Consider the following 15,995-nt stretch of genomic DNA (forward strand, 5'->3'; position numbering starts at 1 on the left):
AGTGTCCAGAATTTGTGCTTCACTTGAGTTGGATATCTCCATCGTGTTGACACTTGAGTGGTGATTCATTCTCCAACATAGAAATAGTTTAAACACTGACCTCCTATTATTATTTTATTTACTCATTCTCCTAATCTCACTTGGCCTACTGGACATTTGATTGGATGGTAAAACGGCTCTTTAACAAATGCGCCATTTTTTCTTAACGGGTATATGAGTTTGAACGTATATACACATTTTTAAACTTCCCCAACTGTAGGTTGCCAAACAAGTCATTTTGTTCGTAAAATCAATGAAGCTGTCTGTTGGGTTCTTTCGAAAATCTGTACTGAGAGAGAGAAAAAAAGGTTAATGAAGAGGAACTTTGCATGAAAAGCGTAAAGATTACAGGCATGAAGTTCCTGTCAGTCCACGCTGATAAAAGATCAATATCTATAGTCATTTTATTCCATGTTATTTTGATTGGACAATGGTCAATAATGATTATGTAAGCAGTTAGTTTCATGGGTGAATAATGGAAAAAGGCCTAGGGGAAAAAATGGCTCCATTGGTAGGCCTACTGGTACTTTATGGTATCTGAAATTGTTTTCTCTTCTACAACAGTTGGATTAAAATGTATTCAATAGAACATGAAAGCAAGAAAAGACCCCTTATTTGACATAGCCTTGACAGGCTTTTGACATCACCTCTATTATATTAGCAGGTACTTGCATTACAATATTACAAAATTGTAGAATGATAAGCATGATTGTATCCACGCAGAAATCAGCATGAGAGAAAACAAGGCAGAAACCACGTCACTTTCTTCAGCTCTTACGTCACACCTCTCTCATGTTGTTGAGTCTCAGCAGTAGGTTATTCTTTCCCCAGGCGGAAAGACTGCTAAATACTGTACTTCAGGATACGCACTGAACACTCTAGAACGGAAATTTATAGTGCACCCAAAAGGGCTGCATAACTTTTTTCTTTTCTTTGTGAATGAGCTATTCTTGGCAGGTGAGGCGAGGTCGTACCCGGTAATTTCCACAGAAACATAATTTAGTGTGTTACAGCTGACCTACACGAGAAATCTGATTGGACAATTCTGAAAATAACGGTTCTGTTATCATTCAAAAGATCAGAGGCACGCGCGCTCACGTTCAACGCCACATTGCTGTTTTTAACTAGTATATTGCCTTAGGTTAACTGAAAAGCGACTATATTTCACAATATGACGTCACTTCGTCTATGTCATCACCTGCATCTCAAAACCACTATATGGGAAAGCGGGTAAAGTTATTTGAAGTCTGCGCCCTCTACAAAATATAATTAATTAAACTGTTCTCTCGTGATGACAAGATGGTATTTACATATTCATAATTAATCTTATCTGAACCGAAATCAGAAATGGAAAGAAAGGTCGTCAGGGAGACCATAATGAAATATTGTGCCCACTTTACCTTCTTTCGGTCCCTTTACCTCGACATCTGCTTATGAATTACCCAAAGGACGTGGACGTGATGTTAGTCAGAATAAATAGTTCCTACAATAATGCAGTAATCCCATAAAAACTATGCATGTTGGGCAAAGCAGTTCCACCGCATAAGTGCGAACACATCACGCGCTCTTTTATTGGATAGAAACCGCGCGCGCCAGTTACCAGGGAGCTCCGCAAGCGCAATCATGGCGCTTGTTGCTGTGCAGATTTCAACACAACCGAAATAAATAAAAAAAAAACCCAACAAACTAAAGTTAATAACCATGTCAAATATGACTGAAAGTAACACACACAAATTATCCAAACATTTAAGTTAAACGAGTCTTTGGGGTGAAGGTAAAAAATATAGTAATACGGACAGAGACGAATATTTTTCGTTTTTGTCAGCAGTTGGTCAGATGTAGAGGCTCCCTAACATTTCGAGCGGCGAAGTTGTTGCTATGCAAAACTACACAGTTGTAACTGAGTGGCAGAGAGCAGGATAAAAGCTGTTAAGGTCACAACCGTCACATCTCTCAGCTTAACTTTCTCAAACGCACACTGGCCAACGACAGAAAACAAATTGTATTACATGGTCAAAAGAGACCACATGAAGTCACAATTAAGTGACAGTATTTTGGCGTGTTAATATATCCGCTTTCCAGTCATAGTGGTTTAAGTTGTTCTCTTAAAGGTATATTCTGGGTTCAATACAAGTTAAGCTCAATCGACAGCGTTTGTTACATCATGTTCATTACGCCAAAAATAATTTTGACTCGTCCCTCCTTTTCTTTAAAAAACATTGAGGTTGCAGTGAGGGACTTACAATGGAAGTGAATGGGGTCCATTTTTGGAGGGGCTCTAAAGTTGTTTAAATCGTAATTTTTTACTGTTGTTATTAGGGTTTGTTGACATTACATCATCATTGCAACAAAGTTGTAAAATTGACTTTAACTGTACAAATAATAGGTTAGTAAGTGTTTTTAGCACAATAAAATCATGTTAACACATATTGTTTTCGTCTTGTGGCTATATATTTAAAATAGTGAGTATTTTAATGTTTATGAATTGGCCCCCATTCACTTCTATTGTAAGTGCCTCACTGGAACCCAGATTTTTGCCTGTTTAAAAGAGAAGGAAGGGCAATTCAAAATTATTATTATTTATTTACTTGTTTATTTTTTGGTAATTAATATTATGCCACAAATGCTGTCGATTGAGCTTAATTTATATTAAGGCCGGAATATTCCTTTAATAGTGCATCCTGGTCACTAGATCTCGCTGTTGAGCTTTCTTGAAAATTATAGAAAACCTCCCACCACGGAAGACTGTTTCACGTCATATCCGGTTCCCTGAACAGACAATGAAAATGACCTCCGGTGAATTGGAGCACAAATAATCTCATAGAGCAAATAAATAGCGCATAACTACACCGTTTGTCTTTTATGATATTATTGTCATAGAGACACCATCATGGCGGCTTTGTTTTCATGTTGTTTCGACTGTTGTGGAGACGGTAACAGTGGCCACGTAACACTGAAGGAAATGCCCACGGTTCAGCTGGACACTCATCACATGGGTAAGTGATATACAATATCGGAAATCATGTTTCGTCTCCATACAACGAAATGTTATGATCGATTTAAATACATGACAGACAGATGTACGCCAACCTGTTACCATGTGGTTTGACATATGGAAAGATAATAGTCAAGTAATTCAGTGGAATAAAGCGCAGGTGCTGTGGAGAAATACAGGGCGAATATTAATGTATCACATTTGAAAATAATTTGTGTTGAATTAACTGCAGTATCAGAATATATCAGTGTATTTTATTAGGGCACTGGTCAAGTACACAAAAACTTTGTGGTACCAAACAGCTTTGGCCTAATTGAACTGCTATGTATGCTTTGTATTTATTGAGACAGGGACTCATTGCCTGACTTTTGAATGATATTTCAGGTACTGATGTTGTCATTGTAAAGAGTGGAAGACGCATTTGTGGAACTGGTGGCTGCATTTCAAATGCTCCTCTACATCAAAACAAGAGCTATTTTGAATTTAAGATTCAGTCCACAGGTAAGAGGTGTCATAATTAAAGGGGATAATTCACCCTAAAATGAAAATTCTCTCATCATTTAATCAACCTCATGTGTATGACTTTTTACTGCTGAACACAAATTAAGTTATTTAGAAGAGTATCTCAGCTCTGTACTTTGAAGTGCAAAAAGCATACAAAGGCAGCATAAATGTAATCCATACAACTCCAGTGGTTAAATCCATGTCTTCAGAAGTGATATGATAGGTGTGGGTGAGAAACAGATCAATATTTCTGTCCTTTTTTACTATAAATTCTGCTGCCTGCCTAGATGGCGGCGATATGCAAAAAGAATCAGAATAGCCAAAAACAAAAGAACAACTCCTCTTTGGAGAAAAAAAAAGTGCTTCTGCTGTATTCCAGACGAAGTCGAAGTTGGGAAAATCCGAGTTGAAATTTCTCAATGCATTCTAGTCAATCACATGTCAAGGTTACATAAACACATGCACAGTTTTCCAGATGCTTGCTAGCTGGCGATCTAGTTGCTATTTCATGAGCAAAATAGGTGAAAACGTAGGCATTGATTGATTAAAAAAAAAAATATTCTTAACATCCTTTTGTACATTTATTGTATATTGCATATACAGACATTTCCTGCAGGGAGAATATGTAAAAGTTTGTTTTTATGCTTCACAAAACCTAGCTCTGGTTTATATTCGGAGGTTGCAACATCTTGGAAATGACGTCAAGTGACGCTACTCACTGAAATCGAGTTTGCATGTCGGATGTCCAGTCATTATTATTATAGTCGGACTTGGGAAAATTCAGAGTTTTCTGGAACGCATCATTAAGAGGGCTGTTTGAAAGCAGAGATTTGTAGTAAAAAAGGACTTAAATGTGTATCTGTTTCTCACCCACACCTATCATATCTCTTCAGAAGACATGGGTTAAACTACTGGAGTATTATGTATTACTTTTATGCTGCCTTTGTGCTTTTTGGAGCTTAAAGTTCTAGCCACATTCACATGCATTGTTTGAATCTACAACGCTAAGAATCTTTGTGTTCAGCAGAAGAAAGAAAGCCATACGCATCTGGGATATCATGAGGATGAGTAAATGATGACAGAATTTACATTTTTGGCAAAATTAACACTTTAAGCAAGCACAGCGTACGTGGAGGGCATTTATTGTAACTGAGATTAAATCAATCAATCAATCAATAGTTAGTCAATATCATGAAGTGTGGCTACAGTGAACTTTGACTCCTTGCAGGTGTCTGGGGAATAGGAGTGGCAACTCGGAAAGCAAATTTAAACCAGGTCCCTTTGGGCAGAGACACGCACAGCCTTGTGCTTAGACAGGATGGCACTGTGTACCACAACAATGAAGAAAAGAACCGATTACCTGCTAACAGCTTACCACAGGAAGGAGACATTGTGGTGAGTTTCACATAAAAATGTATTGTGATAAAATATCTGGATTATCTACGTAAGCAAAATGGATTTCCAAAATAATAAATGTGTTTTGTAAAAAGAGGAGCATTTTATTCTGGATTCTGAGTCAGTTTGGGATTTGTTGACTATAATAATAAAGTTGTGTAACTGTATTTAGAGACTTGCTGAGGCCGGCGCTGTATTGTGGGCTTGGCATAGTATTGGCAATTTTTTTTTAATGAAATTAAAACTTCAAAATCACATTGTCACATCAACTGATATTGGTGTACACAGTTTAGAAAATGATCTGTTATATGAGAGCACTAATGTTTCATTAATAATGGCAACAGCTGTGAAGGTTTTCTTGATTGACATCTATGCCATGTTAAGGACACATAATACCTTAGCTGATGATTCATTTTGAGTAAAACATTTATCTAATTTTCTGGTTTCTCCCATGTTTGTGTGTGCATAGGGTGTTACGTATGACCATGTGGAGCTGAATTTGTACCTGAATGGGAACAATATGAACTGTCCGGCATCAGGCATTAGAGGAACTGTATATCCTGTAGTTTATGGTGAGTGTTGTAGAGATTACACTCTTCTTCTATGGTTCCTATAGAGACCAATTCTGCCAATGAGTGTCCCAGCCAGAGGTTGCACAAGAAAAAGATCTTTGATTTATAAAATTCCATCATGGTCTATTTTTAATTTCATAAGTGCTAGGGCTACATACAGGGGCATAACATCCATAATAAAGGTAAAACAAGATTTTGAAACTTTACTGGTTACATGCAAAAAAATTGTACAAGTTCACTGAACTTTTTACGTGGGCCACATAAAGTTTCACAGATGAGAGAACCACACATCTAGAGCTCAGTTACAGGTACGCCACTAAAATAACTGAAAATTAGTGTTTGCGCTATGCCATTCACCAACAATATGCCAATTCTTTCTTTTTGTTCATGCCGTTACACACTGGTGTAATGCAGACACAATTTGTTTAAAGAGACTCGTATTACATAGAGTATGGTGATAACACCTGTCTAGTTGGGATTGGATCGCTTAATACCAGGCAATAAACAGGGGACAAACCCACAGCGATAGAGTGAGCGAGATAGTGAGGTCAAAACTGATGCACTAGGTTAAATTGGTTTTCTTGTTTCTTTTTGATCTGTCTGGCACCAACAATCGTGCCACGGTCAAATCACTGAGATCATATTTTTTCCCCATTCTGATGGTTGATGTAAATATGAACAGAAGCTCCTGACCCATATCTGCATGATTTTTGACTGAATCTCATTTGGAAGGCTGCGTCCTCCTGAGGTCGCATTTGATGGCCACATACGTCATCGAGGCTGTCTCGTTTCAGAAAAGCGAGTAGGACACTTCGAATGTAGCCTTTGAATGCGACCTTCTTTCATGGGAATTCGGAGGATGCATGAGGTGTATAATCCGTGGGCACTTACAACCCACAATTCTTTGCTTCAACAGAAATGTCTAAAAAAATGACGCCAATTTGCCTGTAAATATGATTGATGTTCAAACTAGAGGTCGACCGATTAATCAGCCGATTTTTTAAAATTCTTTACATAATCGGCATCGGCCAATATCCAAGCATATCAAGCCGATTATTAGGCAGGCGCATCTGTGGGCAGCCTAGTGTTGTTGTGGAACACGTGTTCGACTCACGCTGCCCCTAGAGTCATTTTCCAGCAGAGTGAGCTGACCTCATCCAGTGCCTAAGGAAGGAGCTAAGTTCCTTGGAGAAAACAGTAAGGGTTAAATTTGTATAACTGCTTTAGATTTAATTAAAAACTTTTGATATGTTACTGCCAACTTCAAGAAAAAAACGTGACAAACGCGATAGTTGACATGACGTTCGGCTACTTTGGATATTGATAGCGTAGTTGAAGTTGCATTATCACAGCAGAAGGGTTGCTATCATGTCACAATAAGGAAGCAAGAATTTTGCAATTACAGACAGTGAATCTGAGACTTCTGTTTGTTCTGTTTGTGTGTCTTATATTTGAGAGGGTTGTCACTCAATGCAGATAAATAAGTAATAAAAATATACCAACGCAGTATAGGCTATTGAAGGACTGGCTTTGGTAAGCACGGACGTTATCGGTTCTGCTGTCGGTACTGGAGAAATTACCAGTACCGACAGCAGAACCGATAACGTTAATTAAAGAAAATACATTCTTTATTGCTATAAAGAGAAAGTTATTTTATCTCGCCAGCCATTTCTATGTATAATAATATGAAACCATTTGTCTGTGATGCAATTTAGCTATTCGCAGTCAGAGAGAGAGAGAGAGAGAGAGAGAGAGAGCTACGAGCTCACAGCGGTGCCACAGCGAGCAAAACACGAGCCCTGCTAAATGAGTGACAGAACTAAACATTCAAACATAGCCTGGTTTAGATCTGTGATAATTTGTCTGATTTTATTTTAGATTTCGCCTTCCAAAGATTACAAAAAGAATATTTATACATAAGCCGCATTCTGTCTAGCACAACTTCCTTCCCTTCACAGCGGTGCACTGACATTTCTCCCTAAAACTCAAACTTAACGTCAGAATCAGAACGATCGGTGATTGTTGTAAAACGCTACTGTTGCTAAATTGCGGGACGCGTTTAATAATAAAAAGAGTGCAAGAGATACTGTTCCCAAGGCGGCGCGCGCTCCGAAACACACCGCAAAGAGACGAGCAAAGTATAGACTACTTTGGGTTTCATGCATCTAAACGATCAAATATACACAAAAATATGTCAAAACGACAGGCTTGGAGATTCACTTAAACACAGATTATGTCTAAAATGGACGTAGTTATGGAAATAGTTGGGGAGAAAATATGCTGCATCAGGAGCCTATTAGATCTGAACTCGGTCTTAAAGGGGAAGCTGTCTATTAAACGTGACGATTGAGCCATTACTGCGAATCAAACAACAAAAGGCAAAGAGAAAATCACTTACAGCTCTTGAATGAATAACTTCTGCATTAATAAGCATTAATCTATCTAAGATAAACTATGCAGTGTTATTTTACAATTGATTACTTTATTAGATTTCTTTTTAGACCACACCTGAACAGTAATGTTAGTGACCTTCCTGAAATAAAATATATATATATATATATATATATATAACAAAAGAACCGTTAAGAATACCGTTAAAGTACCGGATCGATAAGCAGTATCGGTAAGATAGTAATACCATTAAAACCTTAAAGATACCCATCCCTAGTTATGCCTGTGCTTCTCTTGGATGCTCTGAATATTGGATTACGTGTCTGGATTGCCCCTTAATTAAAGCTGCATTTGGATCTCAACCTTCGTGTCTCGAAGCAGTTCAGTAACACCTGCTTTGTTTATTTAATATATTTGTTATACATTATTTATACAATATGTTTTTACATTATACATTTTTAATTTTAAGTGTACAAGTGCAGATTGGTCAAGTGTTCAATAAATGTATTTGTTGAGAAATGTTGTTTATCTTAAGTAATTATTTGTGTTACATTTTATCTTTCAAATAAAAGGTTCAAATAAGAGGTTAAAAACAAGCACATATCGGCCAAAATAAATCGGCAGCATTAATCGGCCATCGGCCGACCCGGATTTCAAAAGATCGGCATCGGCCTGAAAAAAAACAATATCGGTCGACCTCTAGTTCAAACACAAGTAATGTTAATTCCCAAGTTGAAGTACCTCAGTAGATGGGTGCAGAGTATATAATATGTATAATTATATTAATATATAATTCAAATAAAGTATTAGACTAAAAGTATACCTGTAAAATCTATTTTCTTTTCTCTTTAAACCATTATAATTCCTACAATGTACCTCATACATTCCCTTCTAAAGGGAATTTGTTCCCTTCTCACTCAAAGCGTTTGCACTTGTTAAAGAGTGGATTGCTGTCATAGCAACCATGTTATGTTCCGTTTGTCCTACAAAGGCCGTCTCGTTTAAATGAGGCTTTAAAGGAGGATACTCGGTATTCTTCAAAGGAGGCATCCTACCTAGCACGCAACCTTTAATATGAGACACAGCTTATGCATTGCGCTGCTGCCTCACAATTGGCTGATCAGATAATCACATGAATAAGTAGGTGTAAAGGTGTTCCTAATAAAATGCTCTGAGTATCTAGTGTCTAATAATGCATTGGAAATGCATTGAAGTTAATCTTGCCAATGAATCTTGATATAAATTAAATCTGCCCTTTTGATACTATTATTAAAAAAAGTCTACTGGAAAACACCTGAAGATTTTGCCCAACTTGCATGTCCACCAATTTTATGGCATACATACTTATACTTGCATCATAGATTTCTACCTGTAAAAATATTTTAATGTTTGTTTTAATGTACCATGCACAGTATCTCACAAAATTAGCTTTTAAATAACTTGTGTCTCCTCACAGTGGACGATAGTGCAATTCTGGATTGCCAGTTCAGTGATTTCTACCATCCTCCTCCACAAGGCTTCCAGAAGATTCTTTTTGAGCAGCAGATCCTTTGAAGTTCAGGACGTGCTGTATATACACTAAAGATGTAGACCCCACGGCCGGGATTTGAAGTGCTATGTTTATGACTGACATCCACCTATTGTGTGGCTTTTGTGGCCAATTGAAAGACTCATGTGAAATTTACGAATACCTTGCTGGCCACTAGCAGTACTCATTTAAAAAAAGTCATCTAGTTTTCCAGGTCTGTGCACTTTGATCTAAAAATGTTAAATCAGACATCAGTTATTTTTGCTTCAAACACTGTACATTGTGTGTTTTATTAATAGTGTACCAATGTGAACAAATATGCGTTTTTATGCTTTTTAATATTCTTTTTTTAATTAATATTGAATAATTGGGCAAATTACAACTGACTTGAGATTTAATGTTTTCTGCTTTTCAGATGAACAAAGTGTCTAAAACTAAACTGAACTAAAAATTCTGTCATAAACTGTCATTTGTATTGTCTGTCTGATGATGTTGATGTATTTAAAATGCCAAATGTTTAACTGCACTCCTGCCCACACTCAGAATACATGATAAAGTTTTTGAGGAAATGCACATAGATTTCACTACCTTTCTATATTACATTGCTTGTTATGTACAGTACATTACGTCTTATATCAAGATAACAATGTGTGCACAACATTCTGTGTGATTTGAGACATATTGAAATGGAAAGGTTGTTTACCTTAAATATTGAATGTTTTTTTCTTGGGGTTGAATGATAAGTGATCTTATTTGTGATAAAAAAAAAATATATATAATAAAAATTTTAAATTCCAATAATATTGATATTATTTTTGTATATGGATTTTTGACGCATAACTGTCCATGGAATTTTTAAATCAGCATCAATATTTTAGGATAAAATGTATTTGAATATATAACAGCAAGTGCATTTCTATGTTTTTCACCATTCTGAACAGCTTTGCCTTCACTAGTTAATTTTCAATGGTCCTGTGGTGACAAATTCATTTTTAAAAGCAAAAATATACCATGTGTCTCTGGTCATAAAAGCTGCATGTGTAAAAAAATTTAATAATTATAAAACATTTAGCAAAATGCTGTGGAAAATACTTAGGGGGAGCATAGGCCTTTAGCAGGTCACACCACCGAACATTTTCACAAGTATATCATGTCAACATTTTCATGTACTAATCTAACGGGTCTTTTTGTGTCTTGTTTTGTCTTTCAGTAATAAAAATGTTTTTTCATTTGTGCTTTCTTTTTACCTAGTGTTTTTTCTGCTTAAAGGAATAGTCCGCTTTCAATTCAATTTAAGTTCAATCAACAGCATTTTTGACAATGTTGATTACCACAAAAAATTATTTTGACTCGTCCCTCCTTTTGTTTTAAAAAAGCTAAATTCGAGGTTATATTGAGGCACTTATTAAGGAAATGAGTACGGCCAACTTTTTGAGAGTTTAAAGCTGCACTGATACGAGTCGAAAAATAAATGTTTGTGGTAAGCAACTTTATGTCACCAATACTGTCGACTGAGCTTAACTTTTATTGAACCCGGAATATCTCACATGTTCAACAAGCGTAATGGCATGCAGTGTTGGGTAAGTTACTCTAAAAAAAATAATTAATTACTAACTACTAATTACATCTTCTACAGTGTAATTAGATTACTGTACTAATTACTCTGTCTGAAAAGTAATTGCATTACTTATTTCTAATTACTTTCTAAAATCGCTTATCAACCTCGACCAGATGAAAAATACAAGGATAGGTATCCAACTGTTCTTTTAATTCTTTCAAATAAATCATATAAAATCAAATAAATTATTCATGAACTGGCCAAAGAATTTATGGGGGCTGCATTAAATTAGAAAATATACCTTTTACCATTAGATGTTACATTTCGATTTTAAATTCACTGTTGTTTTATATATATATTTTTCTATAGTTTATACAGTATTTAACACAATTACATAAGAAGTAACTAATTAAATTACTGAAAATTAGGAGTAATCCCTTACTTTACTTTCTTCAATGAAAAAGTTATTTAAGTACAGTAATTAATTACTTAGTAATGCAATACACACAACACTGCTGTCATGTCTATACAGCGTTTTAACGTATCTCCACGTTTTTGGCGTAAAGCTTATATAGGAAGGTCAGCTGAGCAAAACTGCCCAAGCTCCATGCAAACTGATGCAAACCTCTACACCCCCACTGCATAATTTAAATACCTTTAATTACTAACCCCTCCATGAAGTGGTATTAAACTGTAGAATGCATCCTTAAAACCTGTTATTATTATTATTATTATTTTCAAAAATCAACGTTTTATTACATAAGGTCTGAGTGTAGCTCCTCCTCCCGTCTTGTCGGCTCCGCGCCGCCCCGGTACACACACACACACACACACACAGTGTACTCCCTCTTCCAAAGCGGAGCGGAGCTCTGCTTGTCGGTCGGGACTACAGACACACACATACCCACAGAGCCATGGCCGAAAACGCCGGCTTGGAAAACCATCGCATTAAGAGCTTTAAAAACAAGGGGCGAGATGTGGAGGTAGGTCTGCCGGAGACTTTGGACTATGTGCATTTTATTTAAAGGGGTTTCGTCAACCTGGGTTTAGTGGTTCTGATGGGTTTATGGTGTTTGTGGATCCAGCAACAGCAGCATCATGCGGAGCGGGCGCGGCCTACATGCAGGCCTCTTTACACAAACATATCCCTTCAATATTCACCGCGGCTTCGAGCATTATACACGAATGTGAGCCGTTATAACTGATGAATTAGGACTGGAATATTATTATTTAGTGGTCAATTGTTATCTTGTTTCTGTTTATTTTCCTCTTTAAATCTTGCTGGTCCAAAAAACATGCATATTTATCGTGTTAGCCTGCGTGCTAGTTGTTAACTGATTAGCAGGCGACTGATCTCTACCGTCTCTACCATTTATGGTCTTTTCTCCTAAAGTTTACTTTTGACATTAATGTGTGTAAGATAAGTGCCTTGTAATCGCCAAAGAGCCTGAAATATAACATGTGAAACTTGATCTATACGACAGAGACCGATGTATTAGCTAGCTGGCCAGAACTGAACTACCTAAACATTTGACTTATTTATCGCTTGTTTAGTTGCACCACGTTAGCACAAACTGGTGTGTTTGACCCTAATGGACCTCTTCACGGATCAGAGTTGGTTATGGTGTTTCATAAAGCTTATCAAATGTCATTTTGAAATGAGTGCGTTTAAAATCTAAACATCACCTCAATTTATGACCTTCAGATCTTCAAATCTTCAGTGAAAACCTCGCAACGTTTGTGTTCTTGAAAGCTTACCCTAATGTAGGCTTCATAATAGCGACCTAGAACTTCTAGTAAACCAAGATGATGGATTTTATACAAATGCCACAAGACTGGACATCTACCATTTGACATGGTATCTGTTTCATCCTGGCGATTTAAGATGGATTACCATAAAGAGCATGTGTCCTGGTCCTGCTCAACCCTCTCAAGAGTGAGATTCGAACCAGCATCTCCAGCATGGGAGGTTAAAGGCTACAGCCCCTAGCATCAGTCGCTAGTGCGCCGTTTGAGGTTTACACACTGCACAGCTTCCTATCAGTTGGCCACTGTTACACTCACCTCCCTAAACCTCACTCCCATCTGGGTCACGGCACCTCTGTAACCAGTCCTGCTCGACCCGCTCTGAACGAGATTCTTACTGGCATCTCTGTGCATGGGAGGCGGGCGTGCTAACGAGGAGGCTAAAGGCTACAGTTCCTAGCGTCAGTCGCTAGTGCGCCTCTTGCTAACTACCAGCTGGCTACCATTACACATGCATACTTTCATCCCTTAATTAATAATTTTAGCAAAGAACAAGGTGCAGTGATCACACGTGCAATACACTTGGTGTTTTCCAAATGCCACTAGAAAATTTGCTCCAAACAAAAGAGACTTTTTTTTTTCACAAAGTGCACTTTTACAAAGACTATTAGTGAAGGGTACATTCACTCCGTACTTTCATGCTCCTTTACGGTGCCCACGTCAAGAGATCTGTCCTTCGAAGGGAGTAGGGCATGGTGATGATAACTTTCAATTGGAATTCGCCCCCTGTTACTATTAGACGTTATTATGTTCTGCCGTGGACAAATTGGAGTAACTCCTGAGGCCTTCTTCAAGATTAATGGTGTGAAGTGACTGGGATTGCAGTGTTCTGGTGTGACTCAGCCGTCAGATACACATGGCTTCAAATTAAGCCAGCAAAGCTGTCGCCATTCTGCAGCTATTCCGGGAATTTGCAAAGCAGATGCAGATTTCTCATCTTGTGTCCCCACGAGCACATTCACAGTCGAGCCGTGTACTCCGTATATGATGTGGCCAGCAACGGACTATGGATCTGTGGATGCACCGCCTCATCAGCTGGTGGATTTGGCCCAAATACAAGGGTGTAATCGTTGCTAACATATGAAGTGACAAATAATTTAGTGTTTAGCTAAATGCTTTGGAGGAATTATTTTAACATGCAGCCATCTGATTAGTCTGTTTTAACAAAGTCTACCATATTACATGCTGTCTTGATACATTCTACGTCACAGGACAGGTCAAAGAGTTCATGTAAACATATTTGCACATGCAATTTAAAAAACATCCTGGTGTTTTGCACGTGAAAGTAGTTTTAGTTAAGCATGCAATTCATTACATTTTGTGTCTGCTAAATTTAAAAACCATATTAAAGGAATATTCTGGGTTCAATACAAGTTAAGCTCAATGGACCACATTTGTGGCATAATGTTGATTAGCACAAAAATAATTTCAACTCGTCCCTCATTTCTTAAAAAAACATCATGGCAATGAAGTTGTAAAATTGGATAGAACTCAACACAGAAAAGGCTCGTAAGCATTTAGTAACACTAAAATCATGTTAACATGCATGTTGTTTGTTTTGTCGCTATGCTTTTGAAACAGTGAGTATTTTATTATTTACTGATTGGCCCCAATCACTTCCATTTAAGTGCCTGACTGTAACCCAGAATTTAGCATTTTATTTTAAAGTAGGGATGAGTCTAAAATAAATGTTGTTGTAATCAACATAAACATGCATGCTGCCCATTAAGCATAACATGTATTGAACCCGGAATATGCCTTTTAAAAAGTTACCCACTTTTTAGTATTGTTTTTACATTTGCAGAAATGTTATCCAAAGCGACTTTAACAGGTAAAGTCAAGGTATGCTTGTTATCAATAGGCCTATACAGTGCATTCAGAAAGTATTCAGACCACTTCATTTTTTTCACATTTTATTATGCCTTATGCTAAAATGCTTAACATATTTTTTTGTTTCACATCAATCTACATTCCATACCCCAAAGTCTGATTTTTAATAACTTTGCAAATTTATTAAAATGACAAATCTGAAATATCACATTGACATAAGTATTCAGACCATTTGCTATGACACTTAAAATGTAGCTCTGGTGCATGCTATTTCTCTGGATCATCTTTGAGATGTTTCTACACTTTGATTGGAGTATATCTGTGGAAAATTCAATTGATTGGACTTGATTTGGAAAGGGAAACACCTGTCTGTATAAGGTCACACAGCTAAAAATGCATATCAGATCAAAAACCAAGCCATGAGGCCTGTAGAGCTCAGAGACAGGATTGTGTCGAGGCACAGATCTGGGGAAGGCTACAATTGTTTTTGGCTGCATTGAAGGTTCCCAATAGTGCAGTGGCCTCCATAATTCTTAACTGGAAGAAGTTGGAAACTGAGCAATCATGGCGAAGGGCCTTGGTAAGAGAGGTGACCAAAAACTGATTGTCAATCTGGTTTTTGCTTTGTCGTTATGGGATATGGAGTGTAGATTGATGTGGGAAAAAAAAATAATTTAACGCATTTTAGTATAAAGCTGCAACATAACAAAATGTGAGAAAAGAAGGGGTCTGAATACTTTCTGAATGCACTGTATATATGCTCCTTGGTGATCGAACCCATAACCTTGGTTCATGAGCACTGTGCTCTACCAGTTGAGCAACAAGAACTCCCTGTATTAGTAATGGTCTTTTGTTCTTTATTAAGATCAAATTTGCCTTTGAATGATTCAAGCCGTATTTCTGGTACTGCTGGATATTTGTGGGAGTTAAATGTGATCAGCCTATTTATTAGCTTGTTGTGGACCTAAGAAGAGTGAGACAGCATGTCTTCAGACCACTCTGGCAATGAGACAAGCACATACACACACACACTGTGTCATTATGTTGGTCTCAAGAGTGCCAAGCTGTCATGTCACAGGCTAAGAATCGCTAAATTCTGGAGCGCTTCCCATTGGCTCAGCCTTCCTGTCATTGTGCTGTTACTCACACATCTCATGTATTTTATACACATACAGTGCTAAAATATAAATGCTGGTTTAATCTAAATTCAAATATCTGTTTAATGTAGGGGAAAATGGCTTTCTGTTATCCAGGTTTTTTTGTTTTGGTGATAGTTTGTCGTTTGATGAAAATGTCCCTTTTATTTTGTCAATAATTTGTCATATTCATTTTAGTCAGTTATACTGTAAAATGGCATATTTTAGTCAATGAAAATAT

General features: G+C 37.2%; 2 protein-coding genes across 2 annotated transcripts in view; both read left to right on the top strand.

Annotated features, from left to right (window-relative positions):
* The first annotated feature begins 297 nt into the window (after window positions 1–297).
* spryd7a (SPRY domain containing 7a) lies at window positions 298–10,604 on the top strand. The gene is made up of 5 exons (XM_052127123.1): window positions 298–3,035; window positions 3,419–3,535; window positions 4,767–4,933; window positions 5,403–5,505; window positions 9,353–10,604. The coding sequence occupies exons 1-5, from the start codon at window positions 2,930–2,932 to the stop codon at window positions 9,448–9,450; spliced, it is 591 nt and encodes a 196-aa protein (XP_051983083.1). The 5' UTR covers window positions 298–2,929; the 3' UTR covers window positions 9,451–10,604.
* A 1,234-nt stretch (window positions 10,605–11,838) lies between these two features.
* The window catches only part of kpna3 (karyopherin alpha 3 (importin alpha 4)), a 35,803-nt gene continuing 31,646 nt past the window's right edge, over window positions 11,839–15,995 (top strand). Inside the window, exon 1 of the mRNA XM_052127118.1 lies at window positions 11,839–11,965. Coding sequence (XP_051983078.1) covers window positions 11,897–11,965 — 69 coding nt within the window. The 5' untranslated portion in view covers window positions 11,839–11,896. The remainder of the gene's footprint in view (window positions 11,966–15,995) is intronic.

Source organism: Xyrauchen texanus, chromosome 5 (genome assembly GCF_025860055.1).
Source record: "Xyrauchen texanus isolate HMW12.3.18 chromosome 5, RBS_HiC_50CHRs, whole genome shotgun sequence".
Lineage (NCBI taxonomy): Eukaryota > Metazoa > Chordata > Actinopteri > Cypriniformes > Catostomidae > Xyrauchen > Xyrauchen texanus.

What these genes read in the sequence shown, in the direction of transcription:
- spryd7a (XM_052127123.1), top strand. Translation starts at nt 2,930, where the DNA reads ATGGCGGCTTTGTTTTCATGTTGTTTCGACTGTTGTGGAGACGGTAAC. An exon ending in ATTTAAGATTCAGTCCACAG is followed by an intron (nt 3,536 to 4,766) that starts GTAAGAGGTGTC and finishes GACTCCTTGCAG; the next exon opens with GTGTCTGGGGAATAGGAGTG. An exon ending in TGTATATCCTGTAGTTTATG is followed by an intron (nt 5,506 to 9,352) that starts GTGAGTGTTGTA and finishes GTCTCCTCACAG; the next exon opens with TGGACGATAGTGCAATTCTG.